Source organism: Neovison vison, chromosome 9, assembly GCF_020171115.1.
Source record: "Neovison vison isolate M4711 chromosome 9, ASM_NN_V1, whole genome shotgun sequence".
Classification (NCBI taxonomy): Eukaryota; Metazoa; Chordata; class Mammalia; order Carnivora; family Mustelidae; genus Neogale; species Neogale vison.
In genome coordinates this window covers 74,223,511-74,243,274 of record NC_058099.1, presented here as the reverse complement: position 1 = coordinate 74,243,274, position 19,764 = coordinate 74,223,511, and the positions used below count along the sequence as shown (strand labels likewise).

Here is a 19,764-nt window from a genome sequence, read left to right as displayed (position 1 = left end):
AAAGTAAAAGGTGAAATTAATTTTAATAATAGATTTTAGTTAACTCAGTATATCCAAAATACTATCATCTGAACATGTAGTTACTTAAAAAAAAAATCCACGAGATACTTTTCATTCTTATTTCTATACCCAGTCTTGGAATCCAATGTGCATTTCACACTTCTTGAACACTTCACTTTTCAAGTCTACACCATATTGAAGAGCACACATAAACCCTTCGTTTCTATTGCTCATTGGTCCTCTGAGACCTCAATCTTTTCTCTGTTTGCATACCTTCTTATCATTCAGATCTCAGCTCAAAACACCTATTCTGGAGAGGAAAGGCAAGTAAATTCAACCCACTCCCTCCCTGCCCTCCTCTATCCCGTTCTCCTGTGTTACTGTATCCCTAGAACTGATCTCTTCTGAAATGGTCTTATTCATTTGCTTACATATTTTTTTTCTATCTTCTCCACCAGAATGTAAGTTTCACAAGGGCAGGGATTTTTAAAAATTTATTTTGGTCTCTTGAGTTCCCGGGGCCAAGCACCGTGCCTGGCACATGCCAGGCGCTCAGGGCACATTTCGCTGGACGAAGGAGTCGCATTTCTCTGGAACGCGGCGGAAGGGGGCAGCCGAGCGGCGTGCACAGGTGGGGCGCCCACGACGCGCGCGGCGCTCCCTTGGCTCCAGGGTGGGTGTGGGTGAGTGGGTGTGGGTGAGTGGGTGTGTGCGGGGGTGTGCGCGGTAGAGCGCGCCAGCGAGCCCCGAGCGCGGAGCTGGGAGGAGCAGTCGGCGCTGCGCAGAAAACGCAGCGCCCGCCGGGCCGGGCAGCTAGGAGGTGGGTGGGACGTGCCGCCAGCCCGCCCGCGGGGTCCCCATTGGCCGCCTGCCGGCCGCCCTCCGCCAGGAAGGCGGCGAGGAGCCGAGGGGCTGCTCGCGAGCCGGAGGGGGAGCGCCCGAACAAGCCGACGCCGGGGCGGACGCGTGGGATCCGCGCCCCCAACTCGCTCCCTCCCCGCGCTCCCGCCGCCGCCCCGCTCGACTCCGGCGCTGGCGCCCTCGGTCGGCCTCCGACAGCTACGGAGGGACCCGGGCAGCTCCCGGGCGCCCGGGGTGAGTGGCCGCGCGCGCGCTCCCCAGCCCCGCCGCCTGCTTTTGCTTTCGCCGCGGCGGCGCGGCGGGGTTTGCCAGGGCAGCGCCCAGGGCAAACGGGAAGGCCCAGGAGGGGGCGGCTGGACTGCGGGGAGAAATGGGGTCGCAGCCAGGAGGCTCCCCCTGCCCCGAGGGCTGGGTGGGAACAGGTGGCGCGGGCCAGGCCGAGCGCTTTGTGTCGGGGCGCGGAGACCGGGAGCGGGCGACCGCGCCTCCCTCGGCAGCTCCCTTTCCTCCCCTGCTCCCCCGGGCGGCCGTACGCCGGGTCGGCCGGGTAACGGGGCGGGAGTCGCCTGGAATGTGCCTCTGGGGACTGCCTGGCTCGAGGGAGGAGCGGGGGTGGCCGCGGCGGCCGGGGAGTGCGGGAGCCGAGAGGTGGCGCGGGGGCCGCTGTGCCGCCGCAGGCCGGAGGGGGATGCTTCCAGCGAGGCGTGTTCCGCCCGGGCGAGGGCTTCATTCTCCCGCGGCGCTCCCGGAGGTGGGGAGCTGGGTGGGCGTGCGTGTGTGGAGAGAGGGGAGGCGGGGAGGCCAGTCACTTCCGGAGCCGGTTCCGATCCGCGCCGAGCGCCCTGCTTTCGCCGACGCGGACCTCGGGGTGCGGTTGTGCCCGGCTCCACGCGCCGCGGGCGATGCGGGGCCGGGGGACGTCCCTGGCGCGGGTTTAACAAAGGGTGCGCCTCTCCACCCGGCGGGGCGGGGCAGCCGGGCAGAGGTGGTCCTCGGGAGGGGCTCTTAGCTGGGGAGGACTCCTTCGTTTTCGGGTTGTCATTGTATTATTATTTTTGCAATTATTTTAAAGGACTGGAGACTGATGCATGAGGGGCCCACGGAGGCGCAGGAGCGGTGGTGATGGTGTGGGAAGCGGAGCTGAAGTGCGCTGGGCTTTGGTGAGGAGTGACAGTTTATCATGACTGTGTTCAGGCAGGAAAACGTGGATGATTACTACGACACCGGCGAGGAACTTGGCAGGTACGGGGGGGGGGGGTGCCGGAAGCGCATGCTACTGGGTTGTGCGAATGCATAATATTGGGGGCAGTGGGCGGTAGACAAACGCAGTTTGAATCAGGCGGCTCCCTCTCCCTTCCAAGAGATGTGCAAATTATAGAGAAGAGTTGATAGCCCAGCGCGTCCTGGGGTCCAGAAATAAAGCCAATAATCCAATGGGCTGTGATGGAAGAGGCAATTTCAGTGCTAGATTATGCTGCATACGGTATTGATCAAGACCCCTGGACGGGAACAGATTTAATTGTCTGCAGTAATTCTTGTCAGCTTTTGCAGTTCCGAGATGAGGCAAAAGCTTAGTAAGATATATTTGCATCTGGTGTTAGGTCTTGTATGTGACTTGAACAGCGTACCGACGAATTAGTAGGATTTAAAATATTCATGCTTTCTCTCTTTGGATTTTCAGAGTAACGCGAGCAAGGATGGGTAGGTCATATATGGCGACTTGCCTGATGTTGGTGTTGGGTTGGATTTTGAAACTTCCTCCAGCCAGAGATTTAATTACCCCGTTGGTGTTCCTTGTTGCTTTGGTTTCCTTTACCATGTTAAATTTGTAACAGATAAAAGACTGAGAGTCTAATATGACTATCTGGATTCAGAGCATTACTTCCACTGGTTGCGGGAGCTGTGACTCTGAGGGCAAAGTCGTTAGTTTCTGGTGAACAAAGAATGATTATTTTGAGGCGGCTCAGTTTCCCCTTGACTGGTTATTTGACAGGATGTGTTGAGCTCTGATCTAAGTAGCACGAAACCCAGTTTTCACACCTAAATTTAGGTTCAACATAAGGATTTGATTTTAGTGGGTATGTTTTGAGTGAACGATCTTGAAACAAACAGAAAGTGTGTATTTACTTACACTTGTATCAAAATATGTATTTTTCCGTATTCTCACCCGATGTCCCGATCCTAAGCTTTTTTTTTTTTTTTTTTTTAAAGAAGGAAATTCAAAAGCACCCACACCTAGGTGTGGGAAATGGGAATTTCCAGTGTGGAGCTTAACAACAATTTTTTACAAGTTCAGATAAGAATGGGGAATAAAAGCCATTTTAAAAAGGATTTTAGTTAGTTATTTGACAGAGGCATAACGAGAGAGAGAACACAAACAGGGGGACGGGGAGAGGGAGAAGCAGGTTTCCACACCCCCCCCCCCCGCCCCCAACAGGGAGCCGGATATAGGGCTCAATCCCAGGACCCTGGGATCATGAGAAGGCAGACACTTAACTGACTGAGCCATCCAGGAGCCCCTAAAAGCCATTTTTAAAAAAAGATTTTATTTATTTATTTGACAGAGAGAGAGAGAGATCACAAGTAGGCTGGGGGGGGGTGAGGTGGGGGGAAGGCAGGCTCCCCGCTGAGTAGAGAGCCCTTCATCCTGGATGGCTGAGATCAAGACCTGAGCTGAAGGCAGAGGCCCAACCCACTGAGCCACCCAGGCACCCCTAAAAGCCATTTTTAAAAGGTTACTGTAACAAAGTATTTCTGTATGTGTTTAATACCAACTCAGGATGTCACTGAGAGCCTGAGTTTAGGAGGAGCTTATGATATATTGGAGATTTTCTGAGGGAATAAGGAAGAAGGAAAGTTCTGAAAAATCATATTTCACGGATATATTTAAGATTAAGGTTTAAGGGTGTGTGGTTAAAGTACTTGTTTTAACTAGAATTAAATCACTTTATTCCTGTGGTTTTCAGCAAAGTGAGTGGTATATGGAGTTTTCCTTTGAGTTTCCCCACTGGGAAAAAAATGGTGAAAAAATATATTTTAATTCCATTTGTGTAATGTGGCCTCATTATATAAATTCTCTTAGAAAGAGGGGTGATTAAAATTAGGTGAGCCGATTGCTTTATGGATTAAGTATATGACCTTATTTTCAGTAAAATCTTTTGGTAGAATTATGTGTTATGAGAAAGAAAGAAAAAAAAAAACAAACCGAAGTCTCCCTAAGGCTGGGGGGGGTTGCGATCTTCACTTAGTGGGCAAGATGACAGGCCCTCTGCCTCGGAGCTGGGAGGTGGTGTGCTCCTTTCTCACTACATTTAGCTTTGACTTTTGTCTTGGTCTCCGTTTCTGTGTAGAACTTTCTCCCCACCATGTAAGGCTAATTGACGCCTCCTTGATGGGCTGATTTAATTTGTGTGACCTGTGGATTTGAGAGAAGGGCTCTGAGAAACTGGGAGTTGGGGGTTTTTTAAATAAAATATATATTCTATACGTCTGATACAGCTGCTTTTGCTTTGCCTGAAAATGAGGAAAATGGTTGATTTGAGGGGGAAGTGTTTTTTGTTTTTTTTTGTTTTTTTTTCCCCAAGCCCTGCGGTTTTTACATCTGCCTTGGAAATAACCTCTTCCTGAAAACAAGTCCTGAGCTAAGATAGAGATAAAGGAAAGAGCACAGAAATGGAAATGCGCAGATGAGGAGCACAGATGCAGGGCCCTTGTGAGCAGTGAGTTATACCCAGACCTGTGTACATTCTACACTTGACCGGCATGTCTTTAGGAGTCATCGAAATAATAGGTAGTCTTTTCGCTTATGCATATGCTGAGACCAAGTCCATAGCCAGAGGAGGTGAGATGGGTGCGCTTGATATTATTACTATTATTGCTTTACTTTTAGGAAAACCAACAGAGTACCTTATGTACGAGTGTCTGTGTGTCTGTGTGGACTGCCCAGGACTGCTGTAAAAGCTCTCTGTTCCTGTAAAGAACTTTATAAAGTACTCTGATTGTCGCACTAATGATCCAGCAGACAGACCCTTGGGCAGAGATCCTGGTTCAAAATCTGGCTCTGCAACTTGCTAATTACTTTGAGTAAGTCCCTTACCCTCTCTGACCCTCAGGATCTTCATTTTTTTTGTTGTTGTTGTTAAAGATTTTATTTATTTATTTGGCACAGAGAGAGATCACAAGTAGGCAGAGCAACAGGCGGGGGTGGGGGGAGGCAGGCTTCCCATTGGGTAGGGAGCCCGATGCGGGGCTCGATCCCAGGACCCTGAGATCATGACCTGACCCGAAGGCAGAGGCTTAACCCACTGAGCCACCCAGGCTTCCCTCAGGATCTTTATTTTTAAAGTAAGTGCCTATGGGTGCCTGGCTGGCTCAGTCAGAAGAGCATGTGACTCTTGTTCTCTGGGTTGTGAGTTTGAGCCCCGTGTAGGGTGTACACATTACTTAAATGAATACATAAAAACTTAGAAAAAAATAAAGTGAGGGGCTCAGTGCTTATGTTGTGGCTGTTTTGAAAATCACATAGTCTAACACATGTAGAAGGATTTTAATCCGCAGTAAAGCATTTAACCAAGGGAGATGTTATCTGCAGGACTGAATGACACATGTGGGTGTTCCAGGCAGGCTAATAACTTGGCCTGCAAGTCAATTTTTGTTCAGCCTTCTGTTTGCCAATTTTGTAAATGGAGGTCTTCTGGGAAAAGGGTCATGTTGGGGGAGGCACATTGATGTTGCCCTTGGCCTCCCCACTCTGAGTCCAAACTCCTGTCGTGAGGAACCCCCCACCACCACCCTTTAGAAGACTGTTTGGTGAGTCTTCAAATTTGTGTGGACTCCAGGAGCCTTTTGGGGTCTCACTCTCCATCCATAAAGCACTGCTTCCATCCCATGGAGTGATTTCTGGGAGGGGTTCTTGTGAACGCAGCTGTAAGAGCTGGGTCACTTGTAACTCCACAGGGTACCCTCGCCACTCTTAGCAGCTGGAGCAGACTGGCTTGTCCCGCCCTCGGGCTCCGCTTACATGGTGGTTCAGCCTAACGCGGGAGCCTTCTGGACATCTCGCTGAGCACCACTTTCCTCTCCCGCCGTCTGACCTCACATGATCTTAAGACCTCTTGAAGGTCTCTTGAAGGGCCTCTTGAAGAACTTCCCTCCACAGTGAGTTCTCCTTCAGACTTGCTGTCTTGAAGCACTCCGCTCGGCTGGTAGGCGACCACAGACTGTCGTGCCGGGCTGGGTCCTTGCTTTGTGCTGTCATTATTCTCTTGCTTCTCATGGCCCGCCGGAGCACTCCTTGTGGTGAGCTCCGTGGTCTTTTCTTCCCAGGGCATGCAGTGCACTGTGTAACACTGAGGGACATCTGGATCAGTGCCTGGACAAGCCATGCGGGTGGCCAGGTGCGGTGTTGGGACCATGATGGGGATTTAAGACCTAAATGACGATGCAGGCGCTCATGCTGATAGAGAGGCAGTGCGCGGTGTGAGACAGCCTCGGGACACTCATTTGGAAAGTGGGGAGACACCTACCTTTGTAAGGTGTTGTGGGAATGAGAGACTGTGGCTGTCAACACCTGACACGCTGTCCCTGCCCGAGGTATTATTTTTAATAACCTGTTGTCCCATCCCAGTGTTCCCACATTGTAGAGTCACTGTTTAGATGATTACCTGCTTTCCTCACAGGTTGTCCCAGGGCTGTGACCTTGGACTTGCTCATGGGTGTGTATCTCTAAGGCCAACTTAGATACTCATCAGTAGGGGCTCAGTAAACGCTTCTTGATGGGATGAATAAATTGTTGTGTGTGAAGCACTGTGAACACACACACACGTATACACACACACGCACACATATGTGTACGTACGTATGGCCCTCAGTAAGGGATGACCCTGGTGGGGATGAGCTTAGGAGGTCAAGGGCTGCGATTCCTAAGAGTGGAAACTGCTCTTCCGTTTGTGTTCTCTGTGCCTGGACAGTAATATGCACCGCAGCCAAAATGTCCAAGCCCAAGGTCCGTTGTAAACGAAACAAAGTGGAGCATTAGATAATTCACATCCGTTCGGATGGTGGCTGGAAGCTTAATAATTCAAATTTAAAACTTTCTCACTCTGGCATACGATCCATAGGCATTTTAATAGAAGAAAGGCTTTGTCCTAAACTCCAGGAGCCAGCATACGTCTTTGATTTGGTTTGCTGCGGATCACTGGGTGGGTTCGTGGAGTCACGGCAGTCCTGCGTGGCTGGAAGGAGGAAAGACGTCTCGGCCTGTTTTCCCTTTGGAAGGGGTGATCTCGGGCCCACCTGGTTGACTGTGAGATCATCCAGTAGGACTGCGCTGAATGTGATTTTTTGTATTTGCCTTTCTGCTTCCGTGTGCCCTCAGATGTTTCCTCTGATAGGAGAGGCTGCAAAGTTTTAAGAGAGATAAGGTTCAAATAGATGCATTAGAGGTGATGTTCAGTGATTTTTCTTTTTTTTTTTGGTTGAAGTGTAGTCGACACACAATGTTACATTCATTTCAGGTGTACAACATAGTGATTGACAGCTCTGTGTGTTATGGTATGCTCACGGGGGTTGCTGTCCTCTGTCACCCACTGTACAACACCATTATGGCATCATCGACTACATTCTGCACTCAGTGACTGTGAATTCTGTGCATTTTAGGACATTCTAATCATGGTCTTCCAGCCTGTGAAGGGAGGGCACAGTGATGGCGGTTGGGGGGCAGTTTGGCTGGATGCTTGCTTGCCAGCACTGGGAAGGCATCCCTGGTCCACCCAGGCAGGCATCATTTAGGCCCGATGGGACCAGAAACATAGAGGGTTGGGGTTTTATTGCTAGGGAGGCGAGAAGCAAGAGGCTGACTCTTCAGTTCCCCCATTCCCTGTTACCCCAGGCCTGTATCTTACCAAGCTACTTGGAAACCTAAGGCTCCATAACACTTGCTGCCTCTCCAAAGCCTTGGAAAACACACAGCAGGCTCACAGAGATGCGTGCTCAGATTAATTCCAGTAATTACATATGGAGGTTTTAAAAGGGGAGGTGACAGGGTCAATACGTTCTCTGACCTTCTAGCAAAGTTGTGATCCCTTAAAGGCAAAGACCATTTCCTCCCAGGTGGAGTGGGGCTGAGGAGGGCATCTGGGTGGAGAGGCACAGACATGTGTTGCCGGATACCCTTGGAGAGGGTATGGTGGGAGGGCAAGGCCCAAGCCCTGTGAGCTACAAGGTCAGTTACATCATCTGACCTCTTTGAAGGCTCCCTGTCTTCCTACAGGGAGATGTGTTACCAGCTTTCACCCTGAATTCTAGGCAGCTGCTGTGTGTACCTATGCTAGCCAGGTATTTTGTATGAATGCAATAAAACATGATTTTAGCAGAAATCTATTACTGATCATGAGACAAAGAAGCCGCTTCCTGGTGGAAGGGACAGGCGTGCCTTAATGAAGACCCCTCTGCACCCGGACCTGGAAGAAGCTGGGAGTCATCTGTGGGTCCTCCCCTCCCATTTCATCTGGTCGGTGCTTAGACAGGGCCGGTGTCTCAAGCAGCTGGTTAGTAGGTAGCAAGAGGTGAGCCCGAACCCGGCCAGGCCTGCTTCGAATGTTCTTTACGCTAGTTAGGATTTGGCAAGATATTTAAGAGAGGTGACCTGGGCAGCCGGCTACTGCCAATCCGTTTTTAATATCTGCCTCGGAGAGGGTGGTTAGGAGCAGCTAGTAGCCAACTTCCCTGAAGGCTGGATTCTTCCCCCCAGCCAGAGGCTTACTCTGAGCTCAGAACTCTCCTGGCCACTTTCCTGCACACAGAAACTTCTTTCGTTTTCCCTTGTGCCCCACGGTTATGAATGATGTTCGTGTGTGGCATGGTTTGACCCAACTCCCCAAGTTAATAGTTCAGCTTTTTAGAAAGTTCGCAGAACACTCTTCGTATTACTGAACCTTCGAGTAACATCATGTGTGAGAGTCACGGCTCTGCCCGGTGGGCCATCCCCTAAGTGACAAACTATTTCGTGTTTCATGAAGTGGCGCTGGTCTGTCTGGGGTAGGGCTGCTGTGCCGTTGCCTGAGCCTCTATGTGGAAGGCAATACTTAATTGTTTTGCTTTGGTTTGTTGAGGGAGATTATCACAACAGAAAGCCTCCTCTTTCAGCCTTGAAAGAGATGATATGACAGTATAATTATTTATAGTAAACCCAATTTATCACTTTATTAACATTCTATATGAATTCCTTTAAATGGGCAGTCAGGAGAGAGAGGAGGGGAAAAAAAATTGCCATCCTGTTTGTCTACAATATCTAAATGGGATTAAAACATCTGGGTCTGTGTAATAAATCTTTCTTAGGTAACCCGTCTCGTTTATTTCCTCTCTCTCTTTTTAGGTGACGTTAGAAGCTAGTATGGCTTACAGGTCACACTGTGGTCACTTAAGTGTCATGTTACCTCCCCCTGAGAAATGACCATGGGGCTCACCCCCCTGTTCTACGACCTTTCAAGTGTGAGCTTAAGGAATTTTATTCAACTGCGTATGTTCAGAGATGTCAGGACAGGAGGTGGGGTGAATGTTGTAGATTTTTTCCCCCTTTATACACACATTCAACTTTGGATGATGAACGTAATGTTTGAGCAAATGAATGCTGGAAACTGCTGATCTCTGGTGTTTGAAAAGTTTTTATTGATGGTTTTCAGCTGGGAAATTTGGCTCTGAGTGTGGCCTCTCTTTGGGGACATATTTTCTGTCAAAACTACCTAATTATTGTTATTATGATCTAATGTGACGAACGACGCTGGTTTCTCTCAAGTAGTATGGATATTCTAAGTGTTCACCTGCAAGGAATGAGCTAATTTCCATTCTTTCCCGTAGTTCAAGAGCTCTTTCTGCAGTTCGGCGTTTCCTGCCTTTGAAACCACGCACAGTTTTCTTTGTAACTTAAAAAATCAGGAGTTTTGAGACCTTACTTCCATCTTCCGTGCTCATGTTGCAGGCCCTTGAGGGTGGAATTTTCCAGTTGAAAAATAAATGTAAGGGGCCCGTGGATGGCTCAATGGGTTAAGCCTCTGCCTTCAGCTCAGGTCATGATCTCAGGATCCTGGAATCGAGCCCCGCATCGGGCTCTCTGCTCAGCAGGGAGCCTGGTTCCCCTCTCTCTCTGCCTGCCTCTCTGCCTACTTGTGATCTCTCTCTCTGTCAAATCAATAAATAAAATCTTAAAAAAAAAAAGAAAAAGAAAAAGAAATGTAGGGAAAATAAACAGTGCCCCTTTTTCAATCTGTATGAAAAGGATTAGCTCTTCCTCAGCCTGTGACCAGGCTGCACGTGCAGAGGGTAGGTAGGACTTGGGTGAGGCAAGGAACAAGATGGAGGGATCTGTTGGGACAAAGAGGGAGTGGCTTGAGGTAGAAGAGATCAGTCGTTGCAGCTGACGGGCCTTTGCTGCCCACCCTCCTCTGAGAAGTTCCTTTGCCTCATCTGTGCAGAGCTCCAATTTTTTTGTTGGTGGTGGTGCTGTCTGTGGTTTCTAGGTAAGCAGTGTAGGTATGTGCGTGTGTCTCAGATGCTGTCTGAGAAGAAGAGACTTTGACTGTCTGTCAAAGAAGAGACTTTGACCAGCCAGCTGCTGATGTCTGAGATGCTGACTCGTCCATGATACACAGAGGAGCTCTCTGTAGAAATTTGGTAAGCAAAACCCAAACCCAGACCGCTAACAGGTCACTTGCTACCTTACAAATGCCATTTTATTGGGATATAAATCAGTATAATTTGAAAGCAGAGCCTGCCCGGGGTTTCTCCTGTACACCTAGGGCGTGATTATACAAAACTGTCTCTCTAAATATTGTCTTTGCCACTCAGAGTATCTAGAATCAGCATGTGAGCTGTTGTCCTTGAAGCCAGAAACTTCTACTGAGTTAGTCCTCAGGAGCTTGTCTGGCTCCTGCTGAGCACAGGTTAGCTTCCTTCCCCTCCGCAAGACATGAGCAGCCCCTCTCCCAGTGCGAGTGCTGTGGCACTGGGCTGCTCTGGGCGAGGCCGGGCTGACTTCAGGCCCTCCCGCTCCTTTTTCTCCCAGATGTCATGTGTCCAACATTGTGCCGCTGGAACCTGTCATCCCTTCTGGCCGTGAGCCTATCAGCTGACCACTTGGTATCCTGTTCTTGGCATTTCTTTGTAATCCGAACAAGCTTTGGGATAGCTGGAGGATATTTACAGTTTTCCCTTCGAGAACTGGTGAGGGCTGGAACTAAGTACCACCCCGTATTTTCCCACATGTGGAGCTGCAGGCGGCTGGCTTAGTTGTCTGGGAGAGGAGGTGGGTGAGTACAATTACCCTGGAATATTTTCCAGGGTAAAGTTTTATCAGTCCATACTCCCCACCGCTCCCTTGACGCAGAGTTGGCAGTGCTTGGCAAATACAGTAGTGGGCAGGCCTCGGCGTGGTGTGTGTGGAGGTGTGAAGTCCCTGGTTTGGCCGAATGTGATCCTGGGGTTGAACGAGCATGTCCTGTTTTGTGAATATCGCTGACTTGTAGGGACCACCCTGTGTAGGTCTCATCTCCTCTTCAGAAGCGCTGTTCTCTCTCTGATGAAGATAATTTTAAGAAAGTCATCTACATGAGAGAAGAGCGATCGCCTGGAGAAATGACCTGGAGTGGCAGCCCGTGCCTTCTCCAGAGCGTGTCCCCGGCTGGTCCACCAGGAAGCCCGTCTTCCTTGGATTCTGTATTCCTTAACAATTCGGAATGAAGAAGCGGCCACTTGGTGTGCTTGCGCAACAGGGTTCTGCCTGTAATTCTCTGCTCTCCCTATGGATTGTGCGTCTTCTGAGTAGAGAACGTGTTTTCTTATGTCACTTCTCTTGGGTGGGATTAAGGTAAGCACACAGTAGGTCTTACTTATTTGCTTAATGAAGGTACATATGCAGAAATTAGAATATGGTTCAGAGCTTTGGACCCAAATCCCTGATTCCACAATGCATCAGCTGTTCCCTTGGGAAACTCACTGGACTCGGTTTTTTCATCCATTAAATGGGACCAACAATCATACCTGTCTCCTAAGTTCGTTGTGAGCTTGTAGGTAATGCGTGTAAAGTGCTTGGTCTGGTAGCAGGCATAGAGTAAAGGCTTAAGAAATGGTGGCTGGTTAACAAGATGGAGAGAGTGAGAGGGAACGAGGGAGAGGGCACTATATGACACGCTTCTGAATCTCTGTGACAGGACTGTCCCTTGTCTCCACTCGTTCCTCCTTTCTCTGCTCACGTTCTGTCCTGGACACTTAGTGGTGGGGTGGGGGGTGAGGGCTCACTCCTTAGTTCCCTTCTTCCGCCTTCTCTTCTCCATTCTCTTCTACCTTCGACTCAGCCTGCAGGGTGGGCTCACTCTGCCAAGCTCGACTTTGTTCATCTGATTGTTCATCTGATCCATCCTTGTAGGCGTGCCTGCCCCTTGCTGGTGGGCACCGACACAGGACTCGGTTTATGTGCTGGGCTCCCTCAGCAAGTTGGCCTCATGTTGTGGTAAATGGCTCTTCGGAGTTCCTGAGAAACAAATAAGGAATTTAGCTGGGCATTCAAAAGTGGGCTGCTGGGGCGCGTGGGTGGCTCAGTCGTTAAGTGGCTGCCTTCGGCTCAGGTCAAGATCCCAGGGTCCTGGGGTTGAGCCCTGCATCCGTCACCCTGCTCAGCGGGAAACCTGCTTCTCCCTTTGCACTCCCCCAGCTTGTGTTCCTTCTCTTGCTTTTTCTTTCTCTGTCAAATAAAGAAATAAAATCTTTAAAAAAAAAAAAAAAGAAAAGAAAAGAAAAGAAAAAAGTGGGCTCTTGGGGATAAGATACCATCTTGAAAGTCCACCCAGGGATGCCTGGGTGGCTCAGTGGGTTAAGCGTCTGCCTTTGGCTCTGGTCATGATCTCCGTGTCCTGAGATCAAGGCCCCCATCGGGCTCCCTGCTCAGCGGGGAACCTGCTTCTCCCTCTGCCCCTCCCCATGCTGGTGTTCTCTCTGTCTCTCTCAAATAAATAAAATCCTTTAAAAAAAAAAAAAAAAGAGAAAGAAAAAAGAAAAGAAAGGAAAGAAAGTCCATCCAGATGCCATGGGAAGAGGGAGGGAGAAGCTTCTGTCAAGGAGGTTTATGGAAAGAGATGTGTCCAGGGAAGCCAGGTGTCAGCTGCTCAGAAATGCTCCGAGGGTTAGTTAGCCCTCCTGGCATTTACTGGGAACCCGGGACGTGTCAGCATGCAGATTCAGCTTTCCTGTGCTGTCCTTGAGTTCCCGAAAAGCCTACTTCATTTTTCTAGCTGCTTTTTAAGTTAAAAGTAGTCCTAAGCCGCCAGAGAAGACCCCAGGCGTTTGATCAGAGGCACAAACCACTGCTTTTTGTCACAGATCTTTATGGAAAAAGAGGTCTGCAGTGAGTGTGCAGGCCCTCGAGTTCCTGAGCAAGACGAGTTTGCCTCAGAACACAAGACCTGTGGCAGAGCTGAGCCTCCGTTTAGCTCTGACACGTACTGATTTAAGATGTGAAAATGAGTGTTTGGCGAAGCCCAAATTGCCCGTGCCAAGAAAAGCCTATTAGGTTGGTGGCTGAAAGACTGAATTGTTAGGATTCACTTAATGGCTGGGAGGCTCTGCCAGCTGCTGGGAGTGAATGCCCACTTACACACTGGAGTGCCCGTCCTTGTTCCCCTGGGCTGGGGTCTCGTTTGTGCAAGGAACATGGCTGCTGCCCAAGAGGCCACTTTTAAAGGGTGATGCCTTATTCTGCAGGCCCATTGAGTGGATAGCTTTAGTTTATGAAAGTGACATTAAATGCTCACAGATTTGTAAAGGAAAATACTTGGAAGCTGGGTCTAGAAGGTGAGTTCAGATGAAATGTCAGGGAACGGCATAGTGACTATAAACAGGCCACATAAGTGGACCGTGAAACAAAACTGTCGCGTGAGCTGTATTATCTGTTCATCGTCTCTTCCTTCCCCCGGGCTTGGCTGGACATGCGAAGGGCCCAGCACTCGTTTGACTTAATCTCAGCAAGTTTCCAACCATGCAGTGTGGACGAACTTTGCACAACCAATGATAATAGAAAGCCCAAGTAAGACGTGAGAGAAACCAAGTACAGAAACCCATTTTTGGAGTTCGGGCAGGGAACGGTCATTCGCACCTAGAGGGGTCATTGATTTTTTTTTTTTTCATTCATTTATTCAGATTCTTGTGGGGATGTAATAATGTAAGCGGGTGGGCACCTGAGCGGCTGAGTGTGTCTCTGTCCCTATATTCCCCGGAAGCAAGTGGAAATCAGGCGTGAAGTGGGAGACCAGGAAACAGATTTACGGGGAACCCATCTAGACTGGGAGCTGGAGGTAGGTATTATTACCCACATTTTACAGATCAGAAAACCGAGATTCAGGAAGATCTCGCCCTTGGATAATGTGTATAAAATAGCAGAGGGACCACTGGATGCCCAAACCTCTAAGCAGTGTCTAGAAATTGGGTGGTGGGCGGCGCAGCTCATTTTGTGTACTTTGTCTTGGTCACCATCTTGGGAGGGATGTTTAAAGAACTTTATTTATTTATTTTTAAGATTTTATTTATTTATTTGACAGAGAGAGAGATCATGAGTAGGCAGAGAGGCAGGCAGAGAGAGACGGGGAAGCAGGCTCCCTGCTGAGCAGAGAGCCTGATGCGGGGCTGGATCCCAGGACCCTGAGATCATGACCCCAGCCGAAGGCAGAGGCTTAACCCACTGAGCCATCCGGGCTCCTTGAGTTTTAAAAAAACTTTTAAGTTTAAAAAAACTTTAAAACATCCATGAAACATCCAGCAGAATGCCAGCTCCTCTAATACGTTCAGTGTAAGTTCGCTGTGTTCCTTCGTCACCAGGCATTTCTCCTGTGACGCTAGTGACCATTTGGTTGCTATCCTTCTCCGTGGTGGTGCTGTCTGGTACGTTGGGGGATGCTTAGCGACGCCCCTGGCCTCCACCCACTGGATGCCTGTAGTGCCCTCCACCCCCCAAGGTGTGACAACGCAAAATGTCTGTAAACATTGTTCCGTGATTGTTGAGGGGCACCCCCTCCCCACTTCCTGTTGAGAATGACTGGGCTCCGGGATCGAGACAGGGAAGCGTTGACTCACGGGCCCAGGGGTCGGAGCTGGTCATAGGTAAGCAGGATCCTGCACCCAGGGAGCAATGAAAATGCCCTTGAAGGAAGCTACTGAAATTGGTATCGAGAGCTGGGGAGTGAATGTGGCGGGCAGCCAGGTGGTGGGAGCAGGAGGTCTGGGGTAGGTGCTCTCCGACATGCTGTCTGTGGAGCAGATGGGTCTGCCGTGTCCCAGAAGCCTGGCATGGGGCTGACAGTGAGGAAGACCTAGAGAGGCTGTTGGTCAGACTTCCAGATGCCAGATGTTACTCCCTCCCTCGGCCGTGGGGGCCACCTGTGGCTAACGCCCCGGTTTGCGCTGTGCCCCTCCATGCTGACCAGGCTGCGGGAGTCACAGCCAGGCTCCCCCTGCTGCCTGACCCCCGTCCACCCTGCTCTCTCCCAGGGGAGGCTTTCTGCTCCTGTGTTGAGGACTCTGTTTTCAACCTGCTTCATAGGTATTGGCCTTTTTTTTTTTTTTAAATATACTGGTCGCTAATTTTAAGTCAAAGCTAGAGAACTCCTACTTTTCTTTTCATTTCTTGTAGCCCCCGGTTTCTGCCTCTCTAGCGGAGTGGATGGTACAGCGTGCTCTGTGACTGTGGGGGGCCCCTATGGCTGAGTACTGGCTCCTAGATCTCGCCCTCCTAGCAGGGGCTTTTAAAGGTAGAATGTCGGGTCTGGCAGCCTCCCTGACAGGAGGTGTGGCGAGTGCCCTGCCAGGGCCCCCAGCTCCCTGGGGACAGGGGCACTAGTGGAGAAGTCACCTGGGGACGCTTGCCAGTGGGGGAGGGTGTGAAAGGGCTGTGGCTTGGGAGTGTTGTGGAAAAAGGAAGTGTGTCCGTCAGGGTGCTGGCAGGAAATGAGTCCACTCCCAAGGGTTCAGGCGAAGGTTATGGAATGGCCACGTATACAACAGTCCGGGGGTCTCATACCTGCTGAGGATGAGCTGGACCCCCGAGGAGAGCTACCAGCACACACCATTTCCCTCTCTTTCCCTCCAACCTCTTGCCAGCACCTCCCGTTAACCGCCTGCGGGGAGACCCAGTGATGTAGTCTGTGGCGGGCGGAGAGACAGCCACCTGCCTGGGCAGAGAAGAGTGAAGAATGCACTGGGGGGTGCGGGCGAAGGTGGACAGATGGAGGCAATGGAGGATAATCAGGAAAAGGACATCCATCGGTGGTAATGTGGACTGATGCTGGGCTTGTATGTCCCTGTTCCCCTGTGTGGTGCAGGTGGTCAGAATCCCCCCGTCACCGTGGGGGACCCTCAGCGCTCCTCCTGATTCTGGGTGTATATACTCTTTCCCCCAGGCAGGTCATCCTGAGCAGAGCATCCCACTTCAAAGCGATGCCCTCCTTTTGCGAACCTTGGGGGCAGTTCCTCTTCGGCACATTCATACGTTTACACTCCCCACCATTGCACTGTTGGCTCTCCGTGTGTGTGTGCGTGTGCGTGTGCGTGTGCGTGCACCCTGGGTTGGAAGCCCTTCAGGACGCCACAGTTCTTTTGTTCGCAGCATCTTGCAAGAAGGTATTCCAGAAATATCTCTTGTTTGATGATCAGTTCCTTTAACTGGTCATAATCACAAAATTCTGCAGGGAAGGACTGCAGCCATAGTTCCTGAGTTTCCAAGGTGGACAAATAATCATGAAAAAGTTCCTGAAGATGCATCGTGTGTTTTCATCCTTGGGATAACACCGACAGAGGACAGTCCTGTAAAGGTCCCCATATCACACTGCTCTCTACAGGGAAGGATGTGGACTGAACAGCTATATCTTTTCTACTATAGCACAGTGATGATGTCCCCAGACTCTGCCGATGCTTTGACCGTGCAGCATATTCTCAGTGTCATATGTATTTAAAAATGTGAGAGTCTAGTGGAGTAAAATGGGGTTGACCCCGTTTCAGTGACGGAAGGGGAGCTAGGAAGCGGAGGCCGTGTGTACCAGGTACCGACCTGTCCTCGGCCACAGCTAGTGTGGTTCTCGGAGAAAGCAGCACCCGGCTGTGCGGAGCCTGGGAACGGAGCCTCCCCAGCCCAGCTGCGTGTCCCGGAATATTTGCAGTTTCCGAGGGAAAACCTAAGGGACTTGGAGTCATACCTTCTTGCAGTCTGCAGTTGCCCAGTTATCCGTCTGTCAAATTTGCTCTCTCTTTTTATAATGCTTGAAAACTGGGGCTTCACAACAGAAAAAGGAAGTCTTAACCTAGAATTGACTTCTTCCTCAGCCGATGTGAATGGATTCTAGTACCGGTAGAAAGGTGCGTCGTGTGTTCTGAAAGGATAGGGTTTAATTCCGGTTTCAAATTAATTCTACGGCAAGTGCTTGGATTGCCACCCAGAGAGACGAAACGGCAGCTCCGGTGGGGTTGTGTAAACGGTCGATGGGAAAACAGGCACTGGCCGCACACGTCTCCCCTGCTTGGGGCAAAAGGGGGGACAGCTGGGGCAGGGGCTATAAAAGCACCTGCGGATGACCCCCGGGGGACCCCTGAGCAGATAGGGACGTGGCCCAGCCTGAGACCCGTTTTTAGTGGGGTATAGCTCTTGCTCCTGGGGTTGTACTTCCTCTGTAGTGAGAAATTACAGGCAAGACGACAGGTGCTCGAAAGCCCCACAACAAGGGGGAAGCGGTTGAGAGCAGGTATTTTAAAATCAGCCCCTGCAGGGTGGGAAGAGTCAGGATATTGGTAACAACTGGAATTCTTTTTTTTTTTTTTTTTTTTCAACAACTGGAATTCTAACTTTATTGTTTTTTATCGACCCTTGAAGGTAGGTGGGAAGTGTTTTTTTTATGCTGCTTTTACTGACTGGGAAACAGCTCAAGGCAGCAGAGTTCAATTCGATGGTGATTGAAATGTGGGCATGTGTGTTTACGTGTACACACATAAATGCATATAATATGGGTGCACATGGGGGCACCTGGGTGGCTCAGTGGGTTGGGCCTCTGCCTTCGGCTCAGGTCATGATCGAGCCCTGGGATCGAGCCCCACATCGGGCTCTCTGCTCAGCAGGGAGCCTGCTTCCCTTCCTCTCTCTCTGCCTCCCTCTCGGCCTACTTGTGATCTCTCTCTGTCAAATAATAAAAAAAAAAATATGGGTACACATGTATGCATATACACGTCCACACTTTATTATAAATTTGATATAAAGGAGGTGTAACGTGCAATTTACAAACAGTGAAATATGCACAGTGTGTTGCAAATTCCATATAGCCAGTTGCGTCTCATGAACTTTCCTTGATGTCTGTGTCGGCTGACCTCCCGTCCACAATGTTTTGACAAAATGGAGCTGCATCCTTGTCTGCTCATTCTTTTCCCAATAAATTTATCACCATTAAATCTGACATGTGATCTCCTGTTGGTCCTTCTCTCCTCCTGGTACAAATTATATTCATTATACTCAGCCGCTTTTCAACTTCACTGCCAGTTGCAGTTGTGCTATCTTTTTAGCTTTCGGTGTCATTGCAGGGATTGTGACTTTGTTTGATTCTATATTATTACAACAGTGGCTGTGTTTAACAAGCAGCTCTCCAGATTCCTGCGAAATGAACAGGGCCCTCTCGTGAGCTGGCAAAGGCTGGCTGGAACACTTCCCCTATTCCATTGTTAAAGATCTGAGAAGGAGGTGCTTGCCTGTCTCACTCCGTCCCCAGTGCTGAGTGTCTGGTTCGAGGCTCAGACTATGGGGTAGCTTCGGTGAATGAGGTTTCAAAGGTGGGACTGAGAGCCAGTTCCTGAGACTCTAGTTTGTACCCCGTTGTCCCTGGTGGGCAATGAGGAAACTCAGGAAAGAAGGGGCTCCAGAAACCGAGAGTGTGTCCGTCGTCTGAACGGGCCGACAGAGTCCTGCCCTCTGGTGGGATGCAGTGTGGTGCAAACAGGAAGGGAGAGGACAGTGTCTCCTTCTGTGTCCCTTTGTTCCAGATCACGGAGACTGACATTTTTTTCCCCATCTTCTAGGAAAGGGGAGGCCTTCTTGGCCAGTAGGGTGGTGACTTCCATTAGTCATCAGTAAACCAGTGGGGATGACCAGTTCTCGGGAACACAGAGTTAGATCCGTTTATGTCTTCTGGAATCGTTGGTGCGTTCCCGTATCATGGAATCAAAGGGGGGTGGGGTGGGAGAAGTGGCATCTGTCTGTCTTCCAGGCACCAGGAACTCAGCTTCTAGGGATCCATCCAGGTATAGTCTCTGCACATTTAAGTCAATGAACATTTAAATATTTTCATGTTTTTTACTGAAATGGTATCATGCTGTTCACTTTGTTCTGCACTTTTTTTTTCTTTAACCTCAACATATCTCAGAAATCATTCTGTTAGTGTACAAAAAGGAATGCCTCTTTCTGTTCTAAGGATGTACTGTATTTGTCTCTCTCCCAATCTATGAACTTTTCCCCTTAATTTTTGTATTACAAATAATGCTGCAATGAATACCTTTGTGTAAAATGTTGTAGTTACCCATAGGATAAGTTCTCGAAAGTGGAAATGCTGGGTCAGAGATTATAAGCCCTTGTCATTCTGGTAGCTATTGCCAGGTTGGGTTTTTTCTTTTAAACTATGCTGCTACCCACAATCGAGAGCCTATCTCTCTACTGCCTCCCACAACTGTTGGGTTCTTGCCATTTGTTGAGCATGGTTTCGTTAATTTCTAAATACGAAGGAGTGGAAGCTTCTTTCCATGCGTTTAAGAATTGTTTGTGTTTGCTGTGAACTTTCAATTCATACTATTTGCTCATTTTTTGATAGCTCTGTAGACCTCTATTCATCTGTAGGG

At 49.6% G+C, this 19,764-nt stretch overlaps 1 protein-coding gene across 8 annotated transcripts in view; it reads left to right on the top strand.

Annotated features, from left to right (window-relative positions):
- The first annotated feature begins 563 nt into the window (after positions 1-563).
- The window catches only part of DAPK1 (death associated protein kinase 1), a 172,315-nt gene continuing 153,114 nt past the window's right edge, over positions 564-19,764 (top strand). Inside the window, exons 1-2 of one of the 8 annotated variants that reach the window (XM_044265767.1) lie at positions 564-631; positions 1,934-2,103. In XM_044265767.1, the coding sequence (XP_044121702.1) occupies positions 2,042-2,103 (62 nt within the window). In that variant the 5' untranslated portion in view covers positions 564-631; positions 1,934-2,041. Of the gene's footprint in view, positions 632-651; positions 674-737; positions 821-903; positions 1,096-1,538; positions 1,613-1,738; positions 1,806-1,933; positions 2,104-19,764 lie in introns of those variants that run through there. The other 7 variants (XM_044265770.1, XM_044265765.1, XM_044265764.1 and 4 more) reach the window with 7 other exon arrangements.